The sequence below is a fragment of the Nyctibius grandis genome, chromosome 32 (assembly GCF_013368605.1).
Source record: "Nyctibius grandis isolate bNycGra1 chromosome 32, bNycGra1.pri, whole genome shotgun sequence".
Taxonomy (NCBI): Eukaryota; Metazoa; Chordata; class Aves; order Nyctibiiformes; family Nyctibiidae; genus Nyctibius; species Nyctibius grandis.
The window spans coordinates 1276143-1292645 of NC_090689.1; the positions used below are offsets into that span (position 1 = coordinate 1276143).

The 16503-nt window shown below is 42.6% G+C and overlaps 1 protein-coding gene across 1 annotated transcript in view; it reads left to right on the forward strand.

The window, feature by feature from the left end:
* Positions 1-3181: 3181 nt before the first annotated feature.
* The window catches only part of LOC137675111 (rho guanine nucleotide exchange factor 4-like), a 112484-nt gene continuing 99162 nt past the window's right edge, over positions 3182-16503 (forward strand). The window contains 3 exon segments of the mRNA XM_068421034.1: positions 3182-3955; positions 7984-8310; positions 13810-13939. Coding sequence (XP_068277135.1) covers positions 3302-3955; positions 7984-8310; positions 13810-13939 — 1111 coding nt within the window. The 5' untranslated portion in view covers positions 3182-3301.

Below are 16503 nucleotides of genomic sequence, written 5' to 3' on the forward strand. Positions count from 1 at the left end.
CATTTCCAACACGGAGAACCAAGTCCGTGAAGAGGGCATTATATCACAGACAAATAGAAAGTTTGTAGCAGTACTGCAAAAGAACGCAGAGTTTGAAAGCAGTAAAGTGCAGTCCTGTACCAACTCAATACCTACAGAAGATGATGTTACAAGACAGAAGGATCATCCTGCAGTATTAAGCATTGCTTGTTTCAAAGCAAACTCAGAAAGTTGTTTGATTTTTCCTGAGGTACAGCACTTTTCCTTCCGGTCAGATGCAGCATTAAGCTGTAGTTTGCCTAATCTTCATTTTGAAACAAATGGACTTAACTGTAAAAGTTACACCAAGACATCTGACTGTAAGTGTGAATTAGATTCTATATCCAGTATAAAAAGTAGCAGGAGGAAGTCAGGTGACAGTGAGGAAACTACAGGTAAAAGGATAAAAGATGGAAGTACAGAGACCATGTTGACATCAGGTTCATTCTTTTACCAGAGTTGCTTCAACCCAAAATCTCAGCCACCACTCACAAGGTCAGAGATTACAGAGAGTAAAACATGGCACAGTGTGCCTGAAAATATCAGTGCTCAAAGCAAGACAGAATACGTGGGGAACTGTATTCATCTGACAGACAAGTTTAGATGGTCATGTTCCAGAATACATCTTCAAGGGCTGGATTTCGAATACACTTGGGAAAACTTTGGAAAGGTACCTATAAGCCCTGAAAATGCAATAAAAATAGAGGGCAAATTTGGCATAAAAAATTCTCTTCTTAATACTGACATAGAGTCAAATGAGTGTCAGCTTTCTCAACCAGCAGGCTCTCCCCAGTGTGTTGATTATTATTTGCACTGTAAACCAGAGACGTGTGGCCTTAGCCCAGAAGCAGTAGGTACCTGTGCTGATAGCTTATCTTCTACACAGATTGATGCTTGTGAGTGTAATCTGGAACAACAGGAGACTGCATCTGCCCTGGACTGTGAGCCAGTGATCATAAATGCTGAAGAACTTATAAAAAGTGACCAATACAAAGCTGAAAGAGATCTGGAAGCAGACAGATTCCCACGTGATACTGATGTTGAATCTGGCATTGGTGACACTGAGAACCTAGCAGCTTGTCATGTAGGTTTTCCTGCTGTTGTGGAAAACAGAGATTGTGGTTGTTCTCTAAACTGTGTTTCCACTGGTAGAATACAGCAGAAAAGTTTGAAGGAGAATGGCCTTGAATTTGAACTATCAGGTATGGAGATCATGGTAGGGGAAAGATGGGTAGATGATTCTTCTAACCTTGACTTCAGTTGGAAAGTCCTGGAAACCACATTGCAAACAGGTGGCAGTAACACTGGGGCGGAGCACGAAGAGTCAACACAGCAAAATACAAGTTGCAAAACTGGTGCCTTAAGGAGTCACTCTGAGCTAGTAACAAATGAACATCCTACTCATAAAGGAAAGGATGAAGACAGTGTCTTTGCTGTTGAAATGACTCCCAGATCAGATTACCTAAGCCAGGAAAGGCATCTAATGACTCCTCCAGAGTTAAAGCCTGCCCTAATTATAGTATCTGTAGAGCACAAAGGATTACAGTCCAAGACACTGAATGATAACCTTCCTACTGAAGTGGTAACTGGAACATTGAGAAACGTAGTGAGCAAGGATTTGATGTCTCCTCATACTGTCAGCAAAGCTCGTGATGAGCCAGAGAGAGTTCTGAGTGAAAGCTGTAGCTGTGAAGAACAAATTCTGGCCACCCACCCCATTCGTGGTAGTGCAGAAGTACTCCTTGGTAGGGGTACAGCTGAAGAAGAACCAGAAGTTTCACAAGAGAAAAGAGAGAAAACGGATGTAGTTTCATCCTTAGGGTTCACCTTTAGTAATTCCATGGTAACAAGTGCAGAAGTGGAATTCAGGAGTGTTACTGCACCACTGGGCAATGATATACTTGATGCAGAAAGTCAGGCAGATCAATGTGAAGAAGCACCCTTAAAATCACATAGCAGAAGTGGTGTTATAATCTCTGAGAAAGAGCCCTGCAGAACAAAGACTCGTGAATTAGAGACAGAACAGCTCAGAAAGTCATGGGCTGAAACAAGAGATGACCAGGTGTCTAAGGAAGAGGAATTCAAAGCACATCAAGGCAGAGAAGGCGGCTTATATATAACTAGTGCAGTAACACTGGCAACGTGCAGTGTAAGCAATTTGTGTCAGGGAGATGGTGCTGATGTTGACCTTCAAGGGCCCAGCATCATCTCTGAACAAGCAGCAGGCAGGCAAGGAACTGAAGGCTGTAATGGTTCAAAGGAACAAACAGGTATTCGTGAAGAACCTTCTAGTGAAGGAAAGGAGGGCTGTCCTGCAGAAGACACAGCTAGCCCTAGCAAAGACAGCACACTGGATCTAGATGTGTCTGATGTCTTTAACTGTTCTGTGAAAAGGGAGACCCATAACACTTGCGTGCTGGGCCTAGATAATATAAGTACCTGCAGCACGAACAGCGAGGAAATGGATGAGAACTCATTCCACAGCCTAGGAAGTAACAACAGTCCCTGTAAAGCTGTGCAAAAGCCAACAAAGAATGGGAATAGTGGGAAAGCTTCCAGGTTTTTAGTATTCTCAAAAATGACATCTTTCAGGAAAACTAAGCCTGCCACAGCAGAAAATCAGGGAAGCAGCAGCTTCTTTGGCAGCAGGGCAAAGATGGAAGAACTGGATGCTGGGAAAGAGGATGAAGACACTGAAAGTTTACAGTCTTTCAAAAGTTGTTCATCTGGTTCAGTCTTCCACACGAAGGAAAGCTACACCTCTGAGTACTCTGACGACGATGATTTATTCTATGAGAGACCTGCAGGATTATTCAACAGAATGAGCCTGAGGAAGGCTTCTGGCTCTGGTCGGATACTGATGGAAGATGTAGATACAAATTCAACTTCTCCCACACTGGCTGCTGTCAAATATGCAGATAGACAAGTTTCAGGTTCATCTGAGAACAATGACAGTGAACCTGTGGAATACTCTGGGATTAGAAAATCATTCCCTGAAAATGAATACAAAAGAAACAAAACCCCTGAGGGTAAGAAGTTCAGGTCAAGGTTGGCTTTGGCACACAAATCCCTCTCAAGCTTATTTGAATCCAAATCTCCAGAAAAAGAAAATACTGAGCAAAGCTCAAGAGTATCACTGAAAAATGAAAAGGAGAAAGCCAAACTTCGACAAAGCAGCTGGAAAGCTTTTCTAAAAAGCAAGGAGGCAGATGGACTAAAAAGACCTGTCTTAGCAAGTTTATCACCAACACAGGAGAGTCTTAATGCAACTAGCGGCCATGTAATGAGAACACCATCAGTGGAGCGACAGGATAGCTCCAACGGACACACTTTTTTTAAAACAGAAACAGCTAATGGCTCCTCAACAGACACCAACTATTTTGATACCCCTGTGGAGCCTGTGGATGTCTCTTCACCTGCAGGTACGTGGAGAAAACGAATACAGTCGCATGACTTGGGCATCAGATACTCACAGAGTTCAGACTGTGATGAACAACAGGAGGCTCTGAGCAACAGTTTAAATGCTTCTCTAGAGGAATACTGGATGAAATCTCCATTTAGCCCCACTGATTCGCAGTTGCCATTTAGTCAGTCAAGTCCATCATGTCCCCAGCTCTCAAATTCTAATGGTAAAGACATGCCTTGTAGGCCCATGAGTCCTAAACCACAGAGTCCACGATCCACTTCTCAACACAAGAGCTTCCGTTATCCCGGAAGAATATGTGCCACTTCAATGCTCTCTCTTGGGAACAGCTCTGCAGTTGAAAGCAGTTTGGAGGCTCCTGAGAGACCAAAGACACTGAAACCCAGAGGTAGTCTTTTACTTTCTGTACACTCGTTGGACAACGAATACCAGAGGGATGACAGTGGCATAAGCAGTCAGTCCCAGATCAGCTTAAACACAGCTTCTTCCATTAGTGACATGCTCCGAGATGAGGTGAGTTGTTTTCTGGGAATGATCAGGTGGTGGTTTGGTTTGCAGAGTCTTTTGTTTTAATATGGTTTAGGAATCCCAGTGAAACTCTTTAAAGGCTTAATGAACACATTGGTTAGATGGGTGCATAAATATTCCTCTTTGTGTAAGATAGGTAGCACTACTTAATCTTTCTGTTTCTGCTCAAGACTCTATGAATTGATGCACTCTTTAAGGGAGGATTTACCACAAAAATCTAAAGGAATGGCGTCATCCCAACAGCGTTAATGCATAATATGCCTCAGACAGGTTACACAGATGCCACCCTCTGTTCAACTCCAGTTTTTAGCTGGGTCTTACCCCTCCTAAGGCAAAATCGAGCCTTGTAACTGGTGTATAGTAAATAAGTTTCTCGAAGTGAAAGGCAACATAGAAATCAATTCCCATTTCTAGCAGTCACTTTTTAAGAGGTAAAATCTTTTTCTTTAGACAATGAGTTGCTGTCTTTCAAAGTACCATGAGTCTTTTGCAGTCACCATAACTGCCCTTTGACTGCCACTGGGAGTCCTTTTCTGATTTTTCTACAGCAAACAGAAAAAAACACATGGACTCAGGGTCTCCTTTTGAAGATGTTGTATTGTATTCTACTTCTGGTAACACATTAATTTCCTTGTGATAGGCTGGATCTCACAGAAAAGATTGTATCTGCAATAGGGATTTCTTGATTGGCTGGGGCTTTTAAAAGCAGAGACTTCCTTTGTCGGTAGGCTTTTAATCCCAGAGAGGATTTCTGAAGTTGTAAGTGGCTGGGAGCTTAGGAATCTCTTTCAGTGGCTAAGCGCAAACCACCAGAGTGACTGAGATTGATCTGTTAGCTGGGATCCCAGAACCTGGCTTGATCATGCTGCTTTTTCAGTATTGCTGATGATGATTTTTGACATTAAGAAATGGGCAAAATAATTTTGTTGCGCAGATTTTTGAAAGTGGCACTTGCGAGAGGGTATGAGATTCTGCATACCCCAAGCAGATGTTTTTCAGAGAGTTTATGAATCTGGAACTGCTTTATCAGTTCTGCAGCTGAGGGCTGGTTCTGTTCAACTCAAATGAGCCCTGGCACAGCTTTTGCTGCTGCTGCTGCTGCCTTTTGTCTCTCGCATCCCAGGTTATATTAAAGTTTTAAGATACCCTCCAAAAGGGTCTTAGCCTACCCTTTCTCCCTGTTTTTTTAATAGAAACTCTATATGTTTTGTATGGAAACAAAAAAAGGTTGGTTGGAACAGACCTTGGGAGGTCATCTACTCCCACCTCCATCTTCAGACAGGACTAGTGGCAACACCAGGTAGACAAACCCATGGCTTTTTCTAACCAAGTCTTGAAAACCTCCATTGCTGTATATTTCACCACCTCTCTGGGAAACATGTTCCCAAGGAAAAGTTTTTTCCTAATGCCCAACCAGGATTTTCCAAGCTACAATTTCTGTCCATTGTCTTGTGGCATTGTCCGGCACTACTGAGAAGAGTTTGGATCCATCACCCATGTAACGACAAAATTGTTGCAGGCTGCTCTTATATTGCCTTTAGTGCCATCTTATCAGCTTGAATAAACCCAGTTCCCTCAACTGCTCCTCACATATTCCCAATGAAAGTTTATTGATTGGATTGGTTTGGTTTTTTTAGCTAATGCTGTCTGGAATCTAAAGCAGCATGTGGGTGGCAGTTTGTGAAGTGAGGGCTGTAGTACTGGAATTGCTGTGGGCAGAAGGGGAAGAGAATTTGCTTTATTCCCTTCTGTGCTCAGCTTTACTTGAAAATCCTTTGTTTTCACGGGCATCAACTTAACTTACAAACTTAATACCGGATGCCACATTCCAGCCAAGAGACTGCAGTGTTACACCAGCCTAGGAAAATGCAGGATAGTTGGACTATACGCACTGTAAACTGATACAGCCTCTCGGAGGATGAATAAAATCTTTGACCTGTAAATGATAACGCAAAAGAGCATCTAGAAAAGAGGAGATGAGGCATTTGTAAAGCCTTGAATAGGCAAGCCCACATCCTATAGTGTAACCCTTAGGAGCAAATAAATAATTACTTAAATTGATTGCCAGATTAAATAATTTAATGAAAACCATGAAAAATTTAAATGGTGTCTAAGCCATATAAAAACAGTTTAATTTTCCTGATTCTTCTGGAGGCTCTGGAATATGGTATCTGAAATCGGATAAATGCAGCTGGAGCCTAGAAATTAATGTAAATGTCCCAGCTTTCAGGACACAACATCTAATCTATTAAAGCAGATAGGGCTTTTGTTTATTTCCATTTTCATGACATTGTGAAATGAAGTAGGACTGCACCCTGAATTTTGTAAGGGACGTCGTTTTTTCAGGAATCTCTGAAAATACAGCAGAGACATTGGGCAAAGTATATGTGCAGTGTTCAGTCTTTCCAACGTAATTATCATTTAAACACTAAGGACGGTCTTCCTTACATATGTTGCTAAGTAAAAAGGTCATAAAATTAAGTTTAATGGCAGATTTGAAGAAAAGTCCTTTTCTGTTCCACATCAGTAAAGACATTATTGCAAACCAAATGCATAATCGTGAAGTTGCTTGAGCTCACTTCCCAGTGTGCCTTCCCCTATGGGGATATGTATATATTCCTCCAGCCAGGTATTTTTCCAGTGGTATCAGCTTTATCTGTGTTATAGTGCTGTACCAAACTGCACTGGATCAGCTTGCCCCTGACGCTGCTGGCTACCACAATGGCAAGTAACCCTTCTTAGCCTGATGGAGCACAGACCTGCCCCTCTCTCATTGCCTGCTAAGGGTTAACATTCTCCAAGTTACATCCAGGACACAGATTTTATGCTGAAAACAGCAAGACAGAGCAATTACCAGTTTGCCCATGTGTCAGGGCCTTCATTACATGTTTGATTAATCTGTTTGTGTCATGATTTTACTCACATAATTGTGTTACCCAGCAGGCAAGAGCGAACTGCCCTAATATGTCCCATGTTTGGAATCTGTGCAAGTTCTCCTCCTCACCTCTCTCCGGTATGATAGGGTTAGGCACAGAATACCAGCAGGACACACTTTCCTTTTCTATAGCATCTAGTAGATAAGAAATGTTTCTAGACTGTGACATCTCTTACCAATGGCAAAGAAGAATTGATCTGGGATTGTTGGTTAATTGAGAGTAGGTAGGACGTGCCTGTAGTGGTTTAACGGTTGTATTTGGATTCGTCAAATGAACTGGGAGAAACTGAAGAGATACTATTGTCAGGACACAACATTTTCTTGGTATGAAAAGAGACTCCTGAGATTATTCATTCCTCAGTATCATTATCTCCCACCTTAAATATTATTGATTCTATCACTGATGCTAGCTGGAGTAGTAGCTAGATGCCTCAGGGCATGCTTGATTTCAAGTTGTTCCAGTGTAAAAGCTGTAATTTTGTGCAACCACTCGTTAAAAGCAAATGAGAGTGAAGTGCAAAGCTGTGCAATTCCTTGCTCTCGGCCCAACATCAAGCAAATAAAATGGATAGTGTAAAGAGCACATCAGGAAGCACAGGGCTTAATATATCAGACCTGCAGGCATCTAGGAAGCCTTTTCACATTGTGTAACTGAAGTACGGTTGCAAAAGCACAGACAGTTAAGACTGGTCATTATTCTATTTTCAGAGACACTATCTGTCTTTGTAAATAATGGTATACAGACAGAGTGACCTAAATCCCAGTAGTAATGTTATTGTAATATGCCATCTAGAAGGAGGGTGAAAAGGGCATCGTCCTGTGCAGAGGGAGTGTATATTATGCTCTCAAAGGATAGCAGAGCTTCTGCTTCAGGGTGGAGTACCCCTAAGCCTGTGGAGAAGGCTGAGTGAGTAGACAGGCTGGTTTCAGCCAGCCAGTACTCTTGGGAAAGCATTTTCTTCTGAATAGTTCTGGGGCTAGAGAACTGAGCTTTGCCATCTTCTGTTCAAACTGATGTGAAGCAAACAAAATTTCCAGCCAACAAACCCTGTGTTTTCACCTGCTGTTTGTAAAACAGGAGTCTAAACAGCAATGTCAAATGCCACCTGAAAAGAGGCCAAATGAGAAATGGGTTGCCCATCGCAAAAGGAGGCCCCCCCAGGTTCCACCATCCCCACGCCCTATTTCCACTCTTGAGAGCAAAGCCTGGAGGCTTTCCTTCCTTGCTCCAGATGAAAAAGCCAAGGAGATTCCGGAGAGGAGGAGGAAGAGACCTAAACCCCTCTATAAGTGCTTCAGCTTCGATGATGTTTGGATGGAGAGGAACCAAAAAAGGAAGCTAGAGAAGGAGACACAGTCAGAGAGAGGGATTCAATTGCGACACCTCCCAGAGGACCAGTTAAAAGTAAGAAACCGTACACTGTCCTCCTCATCCTCTGGCACTGTCTTCCTCTCTGCTCCAGCTGCTTCTTTCTACTGTCATCGTATTCCTGTCTGTGCACCTTGTCTGGTACCAGTTCTGTCTGCTTTTCTTTGGGCCTGGTACTCTGTGGAGACTGATTAAACACTAAACTGGTCCATAAGTGGTAATCTCTAAAGGTGGCGGGTTTTTTAGTCACTGTAAGTGAGCAGTTCCTGCCCTGTGCCATGCTGGACAATAGGATGTGAGAGCATCAGATTGCTCTGTGAGCTGAAAGATAAGGAAGGCAAGGAGCAAGTCAAAGTTGCCTTAATCAATATAAATTAAACTGATGAAATCTCCTTCAGTGCCCTGTGGCATTGCTGTGTAACTTTAACAAGGGACTTCTAAATTAGACTTCCCTTGTATCCGAGGCCAACTCCACACTTCCTACTGAGGCAAATTCCTGCTGTGAAGTGCTGGAGAGAACATTGCCATGGGGATTTTAGCTATTGGTATTCTCCTCTCCACTGGAGAGGATCAGCATTATGATTGCTTGTGACAAACTTTGTGGCTGTTGTGACTCACACTGATGGCATCTGTTACTCTTGGATCCAGAGCTAATGTCTGTTCCCTTCAGGGAGAGCCATGAATCTGTATCCAAGAGCCAAATTTAGCCTTCATACATTAAATAAAGAACTTCTGGGGAAAAAGGAGATGAGAGAGAGGGACACTCCACGCAGCATCTGATGATAATATGGAGGAAGCTTCTGAGCAGGCTTGAAATCAAGTAGCAGATATTCAAATAAAAGCTTTCCTCAGGGTTTTCTGTTTTGGTCTGTTTGCATTTGTTTCCCTTTCTCTCAGTTGCCCTGGTTGCCTGTTTCTGGTTGCTCTTGCATCAAAATGAGAATGTTTGAGGGGAGCTGAGGCCCTGGTCCTGTCAGCACTTCAGCACATGCTTGAGCTTATGTGCACAAGTAGTTCTGTGGATGGCGAGGGGAAAACATTGACGTGACACAACTCAGCTTGTCCACTGTGGCTTGCCAGGAGTAAACCTGCTGCCTCATACCTGTCTGTCTTGGGAGAGCCTTCCATCGAAGCCGACGGGACCCTGGGACAGAAAGCCAGGCCAATTCCAGAAACAGGGTTTCTGAAAAACTGCCCACTGTTCTCCCCTCCTCAAAAAATGAGGCTAAAAATCTGTGGATTTTTAAGGAGCAACCAGTTACCTCAGTAGGTTCCCCTAGAGCCATCCAGATTACACAGCTTGCATGCTGTCTGTTTTGCTGATGGGCTGCACATTTTGATGCTGCTAGAAAACAGCTGCTCCTGTAAACATTTCCACCCGTATTTGCTGGTGCAAACGTACCTCTCAGTTGTGATCAGCTGTGTAATGATTCACAGCTGCCCCTGTGCCCACTGAGGCAGCCTCACTTAACATCACCTGCGGAGGGGCTTATGGGCCTGAGTTAGTTTTCTGGTTCATTCTTCTTTGGGGAGTAGAGGTGAGTAGAAGATATCTAGTAGCATGTAGGTAGATTTGGTTTTTTACTGTTTGTGTTGGTTTAAATGTGTTATGTAGGTTATTGACACTTTTTATCTTTGTGGGCAGGCTAAGAGAGTACTATGCTAACTTTTGTTGAGAGAACTGTTTGGATTCAAGGGCTATTTCCTGTATGCCCATATAACTGCATTTCTTGGCCTGGATTTTTTATTTATAATAATCATCACGTAGTTTCTTTTTCCTCTTGTGTTTTATTCTGTCTTTGTAATGCTCTGTTTCTGTAATAATGCTGGCTTATTCATACTCCCAAGTGTGGTGGGAGTGCAGTCACAAGCTGCAGTGTCTGAGGGCAGTTCTAGAAGGATGCTAAATCCCTTTTTATAAGGAGAAATAAATTATCACAAAAGAAGCTTTGTAAGATGTTCATTGTTGTGGTTTTTGTGACGGGAATAAGGCAACTATATGGGGCTTTGGAGATCTGAAATTGCAAGTCTGATGTTTTCTGACACATGGCTGCCTTGGGATGTGTGGCTTCAGTTATGACAAGTCATATTGTGTTAAGTCAAGATCAGGTCAGCATACAAGGTGATGGAGTGCTGCAATATTGTGGAAATGACTTAATAGGTTAGACCAGGGAGGAACAGAAAACAAATTCTTGATTTTTAAGTGCAGATTTCTGATACTATTCTATCATTCAGATTAACGTACACAAATGAATATAGTGGTAATAAGAAGCTATTCTGAAGGCTGGCAGTTGGGATTCAGATGGAAATGGACAAACAGTCAAGAAATTACCTTTAAACTAAAAAAAATAACCACTTGAAATACCAGTCCTAAACAATTCTGTATACTGGTCTTTGTTTTGCTCGGGTCCAGTAAGCTGCTCATCTGTGTTAAATGGGAACAGTCTGTGGAAGTCCCTAGAGTCAGACTTGAAGCTTGACCCAGCTGTCCCTTACAATGAAATGGTAGCAGTAACAAGCTGAGCAGCTTCTGATCTTGTACCTTAAAGTGTTAACATTTAACTGGTGGTGGCAAGCCTTTGAAGGTAGAACTCCCACAAAGTAGAAGAGAAACTCACATGGTAGTGGATGAATCTGTTTTCTTTTGCTTGGACATAGGCTTTGCCATTCACACGGTGACGGGTTTCACGGTGTAGCCTGGGGTCCTCTTGCCTTTTTTTTTTTAAATGCAGTATAAATTCCCTAGCTGAAGCAGAGACAGTGCCCCAAACCACTGATGCATGTAATGCTGTAATGGCAATAGACTCTGTTTTGAGAATTATTTTTGCAAAAATTGTTTTAGTGATGTCTCTGAAATGCCTGTCTGCTCCTATCCTGCTCTTTCCTATTTTGACAGAAAGTTAAAACCCGGCTGTTAAGCTTGGTGCCTCTCCAGTGCACAGCAATAGAAGCACAGACGTGGCTTCTACGTGCATTTGTTAGAGCACCGTTTCTGCACTGCCAAATTAGAGGGATTCCTAAAAGGCCCATCGGGGGACTATACCCAGAGGGGGTATAGTGCAGAAAAAGGCGCTCTCTTTTATTCTGAAAAAGAAATTAGAAGCAGTGAAAAACAGATCTTTAGCTTATTGTCCTGAATATGACTCCTGGAAATGCGATTTTACCCTGTCTAAAATAAGAGAAAATTAAGTTTTGCTGTGTGCTATCATGGTTATGAGCACTGTGGGCACCTCAGATACACTTCAAGAGGGTAATGAACACACTTTGGAGAGAGGATTGAATGAGATAAGTCTCCCCCTGTGGTGCACCTGACAAGGCACAGACACATAACAGGGGTAAATGCCTCTCCCAGGGACTGAACCGCTGTGTGTAAAAGCCCTTTGAACCTGTATCAGAAAATGTAGGAGAGGGTCTTTACTATTCTCTGGTTCCTCATTCCCCCTCTCCTCCTTGTAGGTTGGTGAAAACCTTGCCCACATATTACTAACATCTCTGAAAATGCTTCTTTTCCTGACTTTGGGTTTCACAGCCCTGGCTTCCCTGCTATAGAAATCAAATGATACCTGTACTTGAAATTTGCTCTGTCCTGGAGATTAATAAGAATGAAACCTGCAGTTTTTATTGTAACAGCCCTAGGCAGTATTCTCCTTCCGAGTCTTAAACAGAACAATAATGCCTTCTATCACCTTTCATGTAAATAACTTAGACTTTACCCTTGGCATTTTCAGAGCTGGAGCTCGGGAAGTTGCCTGTTTTGCTTGATTTCCTTGTCACTGGAAGAGCATGTGCTCCCACTGGGGCTTTGCTGTGACTTTTCAAGACAAACAGGCACTGCTCAGGTTAATTTGAACAGGGTTCATGCTATCCCTCAGGAGATGGTGGTTTGTGCCAAAATATTGGCTGTGTTCTCTTTGTTTTAGGAGAGTAAGTGCAGGAAGAATAAAGTAAACCAGGCTCAGAGCAGCAGCACTCTCAGCTGCTTGGGCAGTGTGTGGCTATTCAGCGGGCTTAGTTTGCTGTTTAGTTTTGGAAGGATGTTTTGACTAATTGCCATCTTCTAAGGAAGAGGCTTCAGCATCAAGGCTAGTCAGCAGCCTTTATGCTCATGGGACGTTGTGTGGTCTGGTAGGGAGAAGGAAAGATCCTAGAAAAACTACAGACCTCAAAATCCTGAGTTCTTGGTTCAGTGAAGGATGGATGTGTTGTCACAGCAGCAAAAGGAAGGAGCAGTAGCAATAGAGAGATTAAAAATGGCTATGCCTGTGGGACCAATGTTCACTGACCAGCTGGTCTCCCAGTTGCCCACAGGCACTGGTATTTTCTGTGTGTGCCAGCCATAGGAGGTATGGGATGGAGAAAAGAGAGAGAAGGAAAAAGGAATAAAAGCATATCTATGTTATGCCTTAAGTAGTACAAGTTTCAGTGACTTTCACAACAATCTGTATTGCTTAATATCAGATGATGTGTATTCTTGCAGTACCTTGCCCAGTATCTTGTGATTCCCTGAAGTAGCAGGGGAATGTTGGTCTCATTTCCCTATATCAAGCAGGCATTATTTCTGTTTCAGGGTGGATGAGAGGAGGCAGAAAACACAGAAAGTTTCTTGGTCGGGCAAGGTCGGCAAAAAATATTGGTTTTGGCACAGAAAAGGCGAACAACCTGGTTTACATTTTGGATTTTGTTGATAGATTTTTTTTTTTAGGTTTGGTTCGTTTTTTTTTTTTAAACTTCAAGTGAATGTGGGAGAGAGTAGGTTAGTCTGTGGATGGATGGAGTATGTTTGTGACAGTGGTTTGTATGTGTGTATGATTTCTTAAACAAAAAATCTTGTATTTTTGTTTATTTTAAGCCTGACTTACTGAGGTATTAGAGGTCATGAGCTGTGTGCATGTATCTGTATGTTTTCCCTCTTAAACCAGCAAAAGTTATTAGTTCAGTGAGATCTGGCAACGGTATCAAGTTTTCAAAGTTTCATGAAGTTCTGTAAGTTTTGTAAAATCAGTCAGCCAGGTAGAGAAGAGAGCGAGAGATCCTATTTGTACCTTTAAGTGAAGAAAAGAACATTGTGTTATCCACATTCTATATGACTGGGGACTGGTACCAATAAATCTCTGAAGGGAAAAGCTTTATTTACATGTTAACTATCAGAACAGGAATTGTTAGTCATAAAGTCGTAGGAAACAGTTCTGTAGCTGAGGGGATGACTTGTTGGGGTGATATGCTTCCCACTAGATACATTTCATAGGCAGGAGTGAAACTTTCTGTGAATGTAGGTATGTGTGGTAGTATGTGAAGTATGAGTCCCATACCTGGTTATCCACTTCTGTTCTTATTACCTTGCTGTTTTCCCTGCCTTCTCGCTCTGTTCTAACCTCTCTAGCCACAGTCATCCACATGTGTCTCCTAATGTACTATTTACTTACGTGAGCAAACATCAGAGGTGGAAGGAGGTGCTCTGTGATGAATGCTGTATTTTGTCCTCCAGGGCATCTAAGTTTAATGTTTGTTGTCTTTGTTTTCCCTCTCTTGTTGCAGGCTGGAGTAAGTCCATCCATCACGTCTGCTGTTGCCTTTGACATCCTACCGCTGAAACTGCATCCATTTTCCCAGAGCACTCCGACAGGCTTAGACTGCGTGGGCTGGAAACGGCGCATCTCCTCTCTTGGTGTGTACGCTAGTCTTAGCTTAATTCTCTCATAATTCATATCCAACTATGGTGTATTGAGTATGGAAGCTATGTGATAAGCATTCTAACCTATTTATGTGGAATGCTGCATCCATGTCTGAGCAGAAATCTGCTTTAGAGTTAATTCTTTCATGTGCTTTTCGTACTCTGGTTTGTTTTCTTCCTGAGCAAATAACCAGAGTGCTGTTTAAAGGCAGTGGTCAGCTTTTTAGTGACGAAAAGGTCACCAATGGCAATGATAGCGTGCTTGATGTAGAAACATTGTGTTGTTTCACGAGAACTCTGGCTCACCTAGGGTGATGTCATATATATCACACTCTTGAATTAGGTTTATGCAGATGAAACAGACTCTGCCTTGTGTTTGCTGGAGAGCACTACGGTAGGTATGATGAGGTTCCTCTCAAGTTGCTAATTAGGCACTAAAAGCAACTAAATGAGCCTCTAGAGGTAGAATTTTCCTGTACTTTAAATAAATCATCTTAAAGAACAAGTATGCTGTATTTTCACAAGGAATGTGCATGAAATGTCATGTCTTCTTCATTTCCAATGACTGACACTTTCTCAGAATTAAAATGTAAGTTGCACAGATGATTAAACAGTGAGACATATCTTTGCCAGGTTTTTAAATTCTCCATCTGACAGTGTCTGCCCAAACACTGCAGATATCTCTATCACCGCACTTTGGGGTGGGATAAGAAAAGCAGTCTGCAGAGGAGTTGTTTGCCGGTTAGGAATCTAGCCAGTAAAAGCCAACCACAGTTGGGTGCCAAGCTGCCATTTCTGCTTCAGAAAGTCTCTTTGTCCCATTGATTAAACGCTGCTGGAATTACCTAATTAAGGGAGCATAACATTGTGCTAATTACATCAGAGTTGGATGGTCATAATATTTTGTCAAGCAAAACTGGCTTGCTCTCTGACACTTCATACAACTCATGCACGGAGTCATGAGGTTTCATCTGGAAATAAGAAAACAAACTACTTATTATCATGGTGTCAAGAGCCCTGCCTCTGCTCTCAGCACTGAGGGCTTTGATCACTTGCTGTCACAAGCATCTGGTGTGGCCCCAACACTTAGGACCAGCTCCCTGGCTGAATTAAAAAAGCTGCAGCTTTACCCCTTGGAAATCCCAGATGGAAACCCATCATTGTCAAGTTGTCTCTGCATCTCTGACATTAGCTCAAATCCCTAAGCACCTCTGCCATAGAAGTAAATTCTGAGTCACAGCTGATACAAATTTCATGATAGTTCCCAATTGGGACCTGAGGGAGTTAAAAAATATTTATGAATTTTGGAGAGTGAATAGGGAGAGTAAATGTAGACTGACCAGTTGGTAGTACTGCAGATGTTTATATGCCGTCTAGAAATGGGGCATGAAACCTGAATCATCTATGATTCACACAATATTCCTGAGGCAGGTGCAAGTGAATTTCATACTGGGAGCTAAGCCTGGACCTGAAGAATTTCTGTGTAAATGTAGCAAAACAAATGAAATGCAGCAGAACCCTTTTTCCACCACCAAAACCATGCTAGTAGGGGAGAAAACTGATCAACAGAGGAAGCGCTGCAATGCTTCTACCACAGCTATCTCTATTAGCTGCTGCCTGTGGGCTTCATGTGAAGCATTTTTGGGGTGATGAGTGTGTGCATGTGTCCTTCCTGTGGTAGGATGTGGCTGGGAAGATAACTGTAAATTACTGAAGCAATACTCTTAAGTTGTTGGATCAGTTTTAGGATTGGGAGTGTCCTTGAGGCAGCAGTAGTGCGGCAGAACGCCCACTGATTCTTGCATAGCTTTGTGATATCTGTTGCTTTTGACAGAGCTGTAGGTCAGTTAAATATAAAATTAAATGATGAATCCATTTATTCTAATTTTAAAGTTCCTAACTGTAAAGCTGCAACTACTTGTATTAATGATGCTAGCATATGCTTTAGCCATAAAAGACACTGGATATGAAAGTACTGTGCAGTATGCAGTGGTATTATGTACATCCATGTTGAAAATACGGATAAAATTCTCACTCCCAAAGTCTTCACCTGGCCACCTTGTGCAGGGAATGCTGCAGCGACTGTGGGGGACAGGGTGTTTTGGAGCCCTCTAGTATACCCTCCAGGTATGAAAAGATGGCTCTCATGATCCCAGCCCAAAAGGTACCATGCACCGCTATGAGACTTCTGTCATGCACGTACCCATTACCTGAGGAGAAGAGCTTAGCTGGGCACAAATTTACTATTTTAGGTGAGGTTGCCTGTTCCCAACTAGAACATACCACAAGTGCTGGAAGAAGAGCTTAATTTTAATGCTGTATCTGCTGTGCTTGTTAGCTACCTCTGACCAGTCACTGGCACCAGAGCACTGAGACAGTGTTCTTTATGCCATGCTGGGAGAAGTGAGGCAGGCTCAAACCTGTCATTTGGATGTCCCAGCAGCTGGGATCAGGCATACTGTGGTGCTTTTGGTCACTGATAAGTTTTGCAGACTGCCTTCCTGTCACCTCTTCTGTCCAGAGCAGCCACTTGAGAGAACTGTAAGGAACCAGTAGAT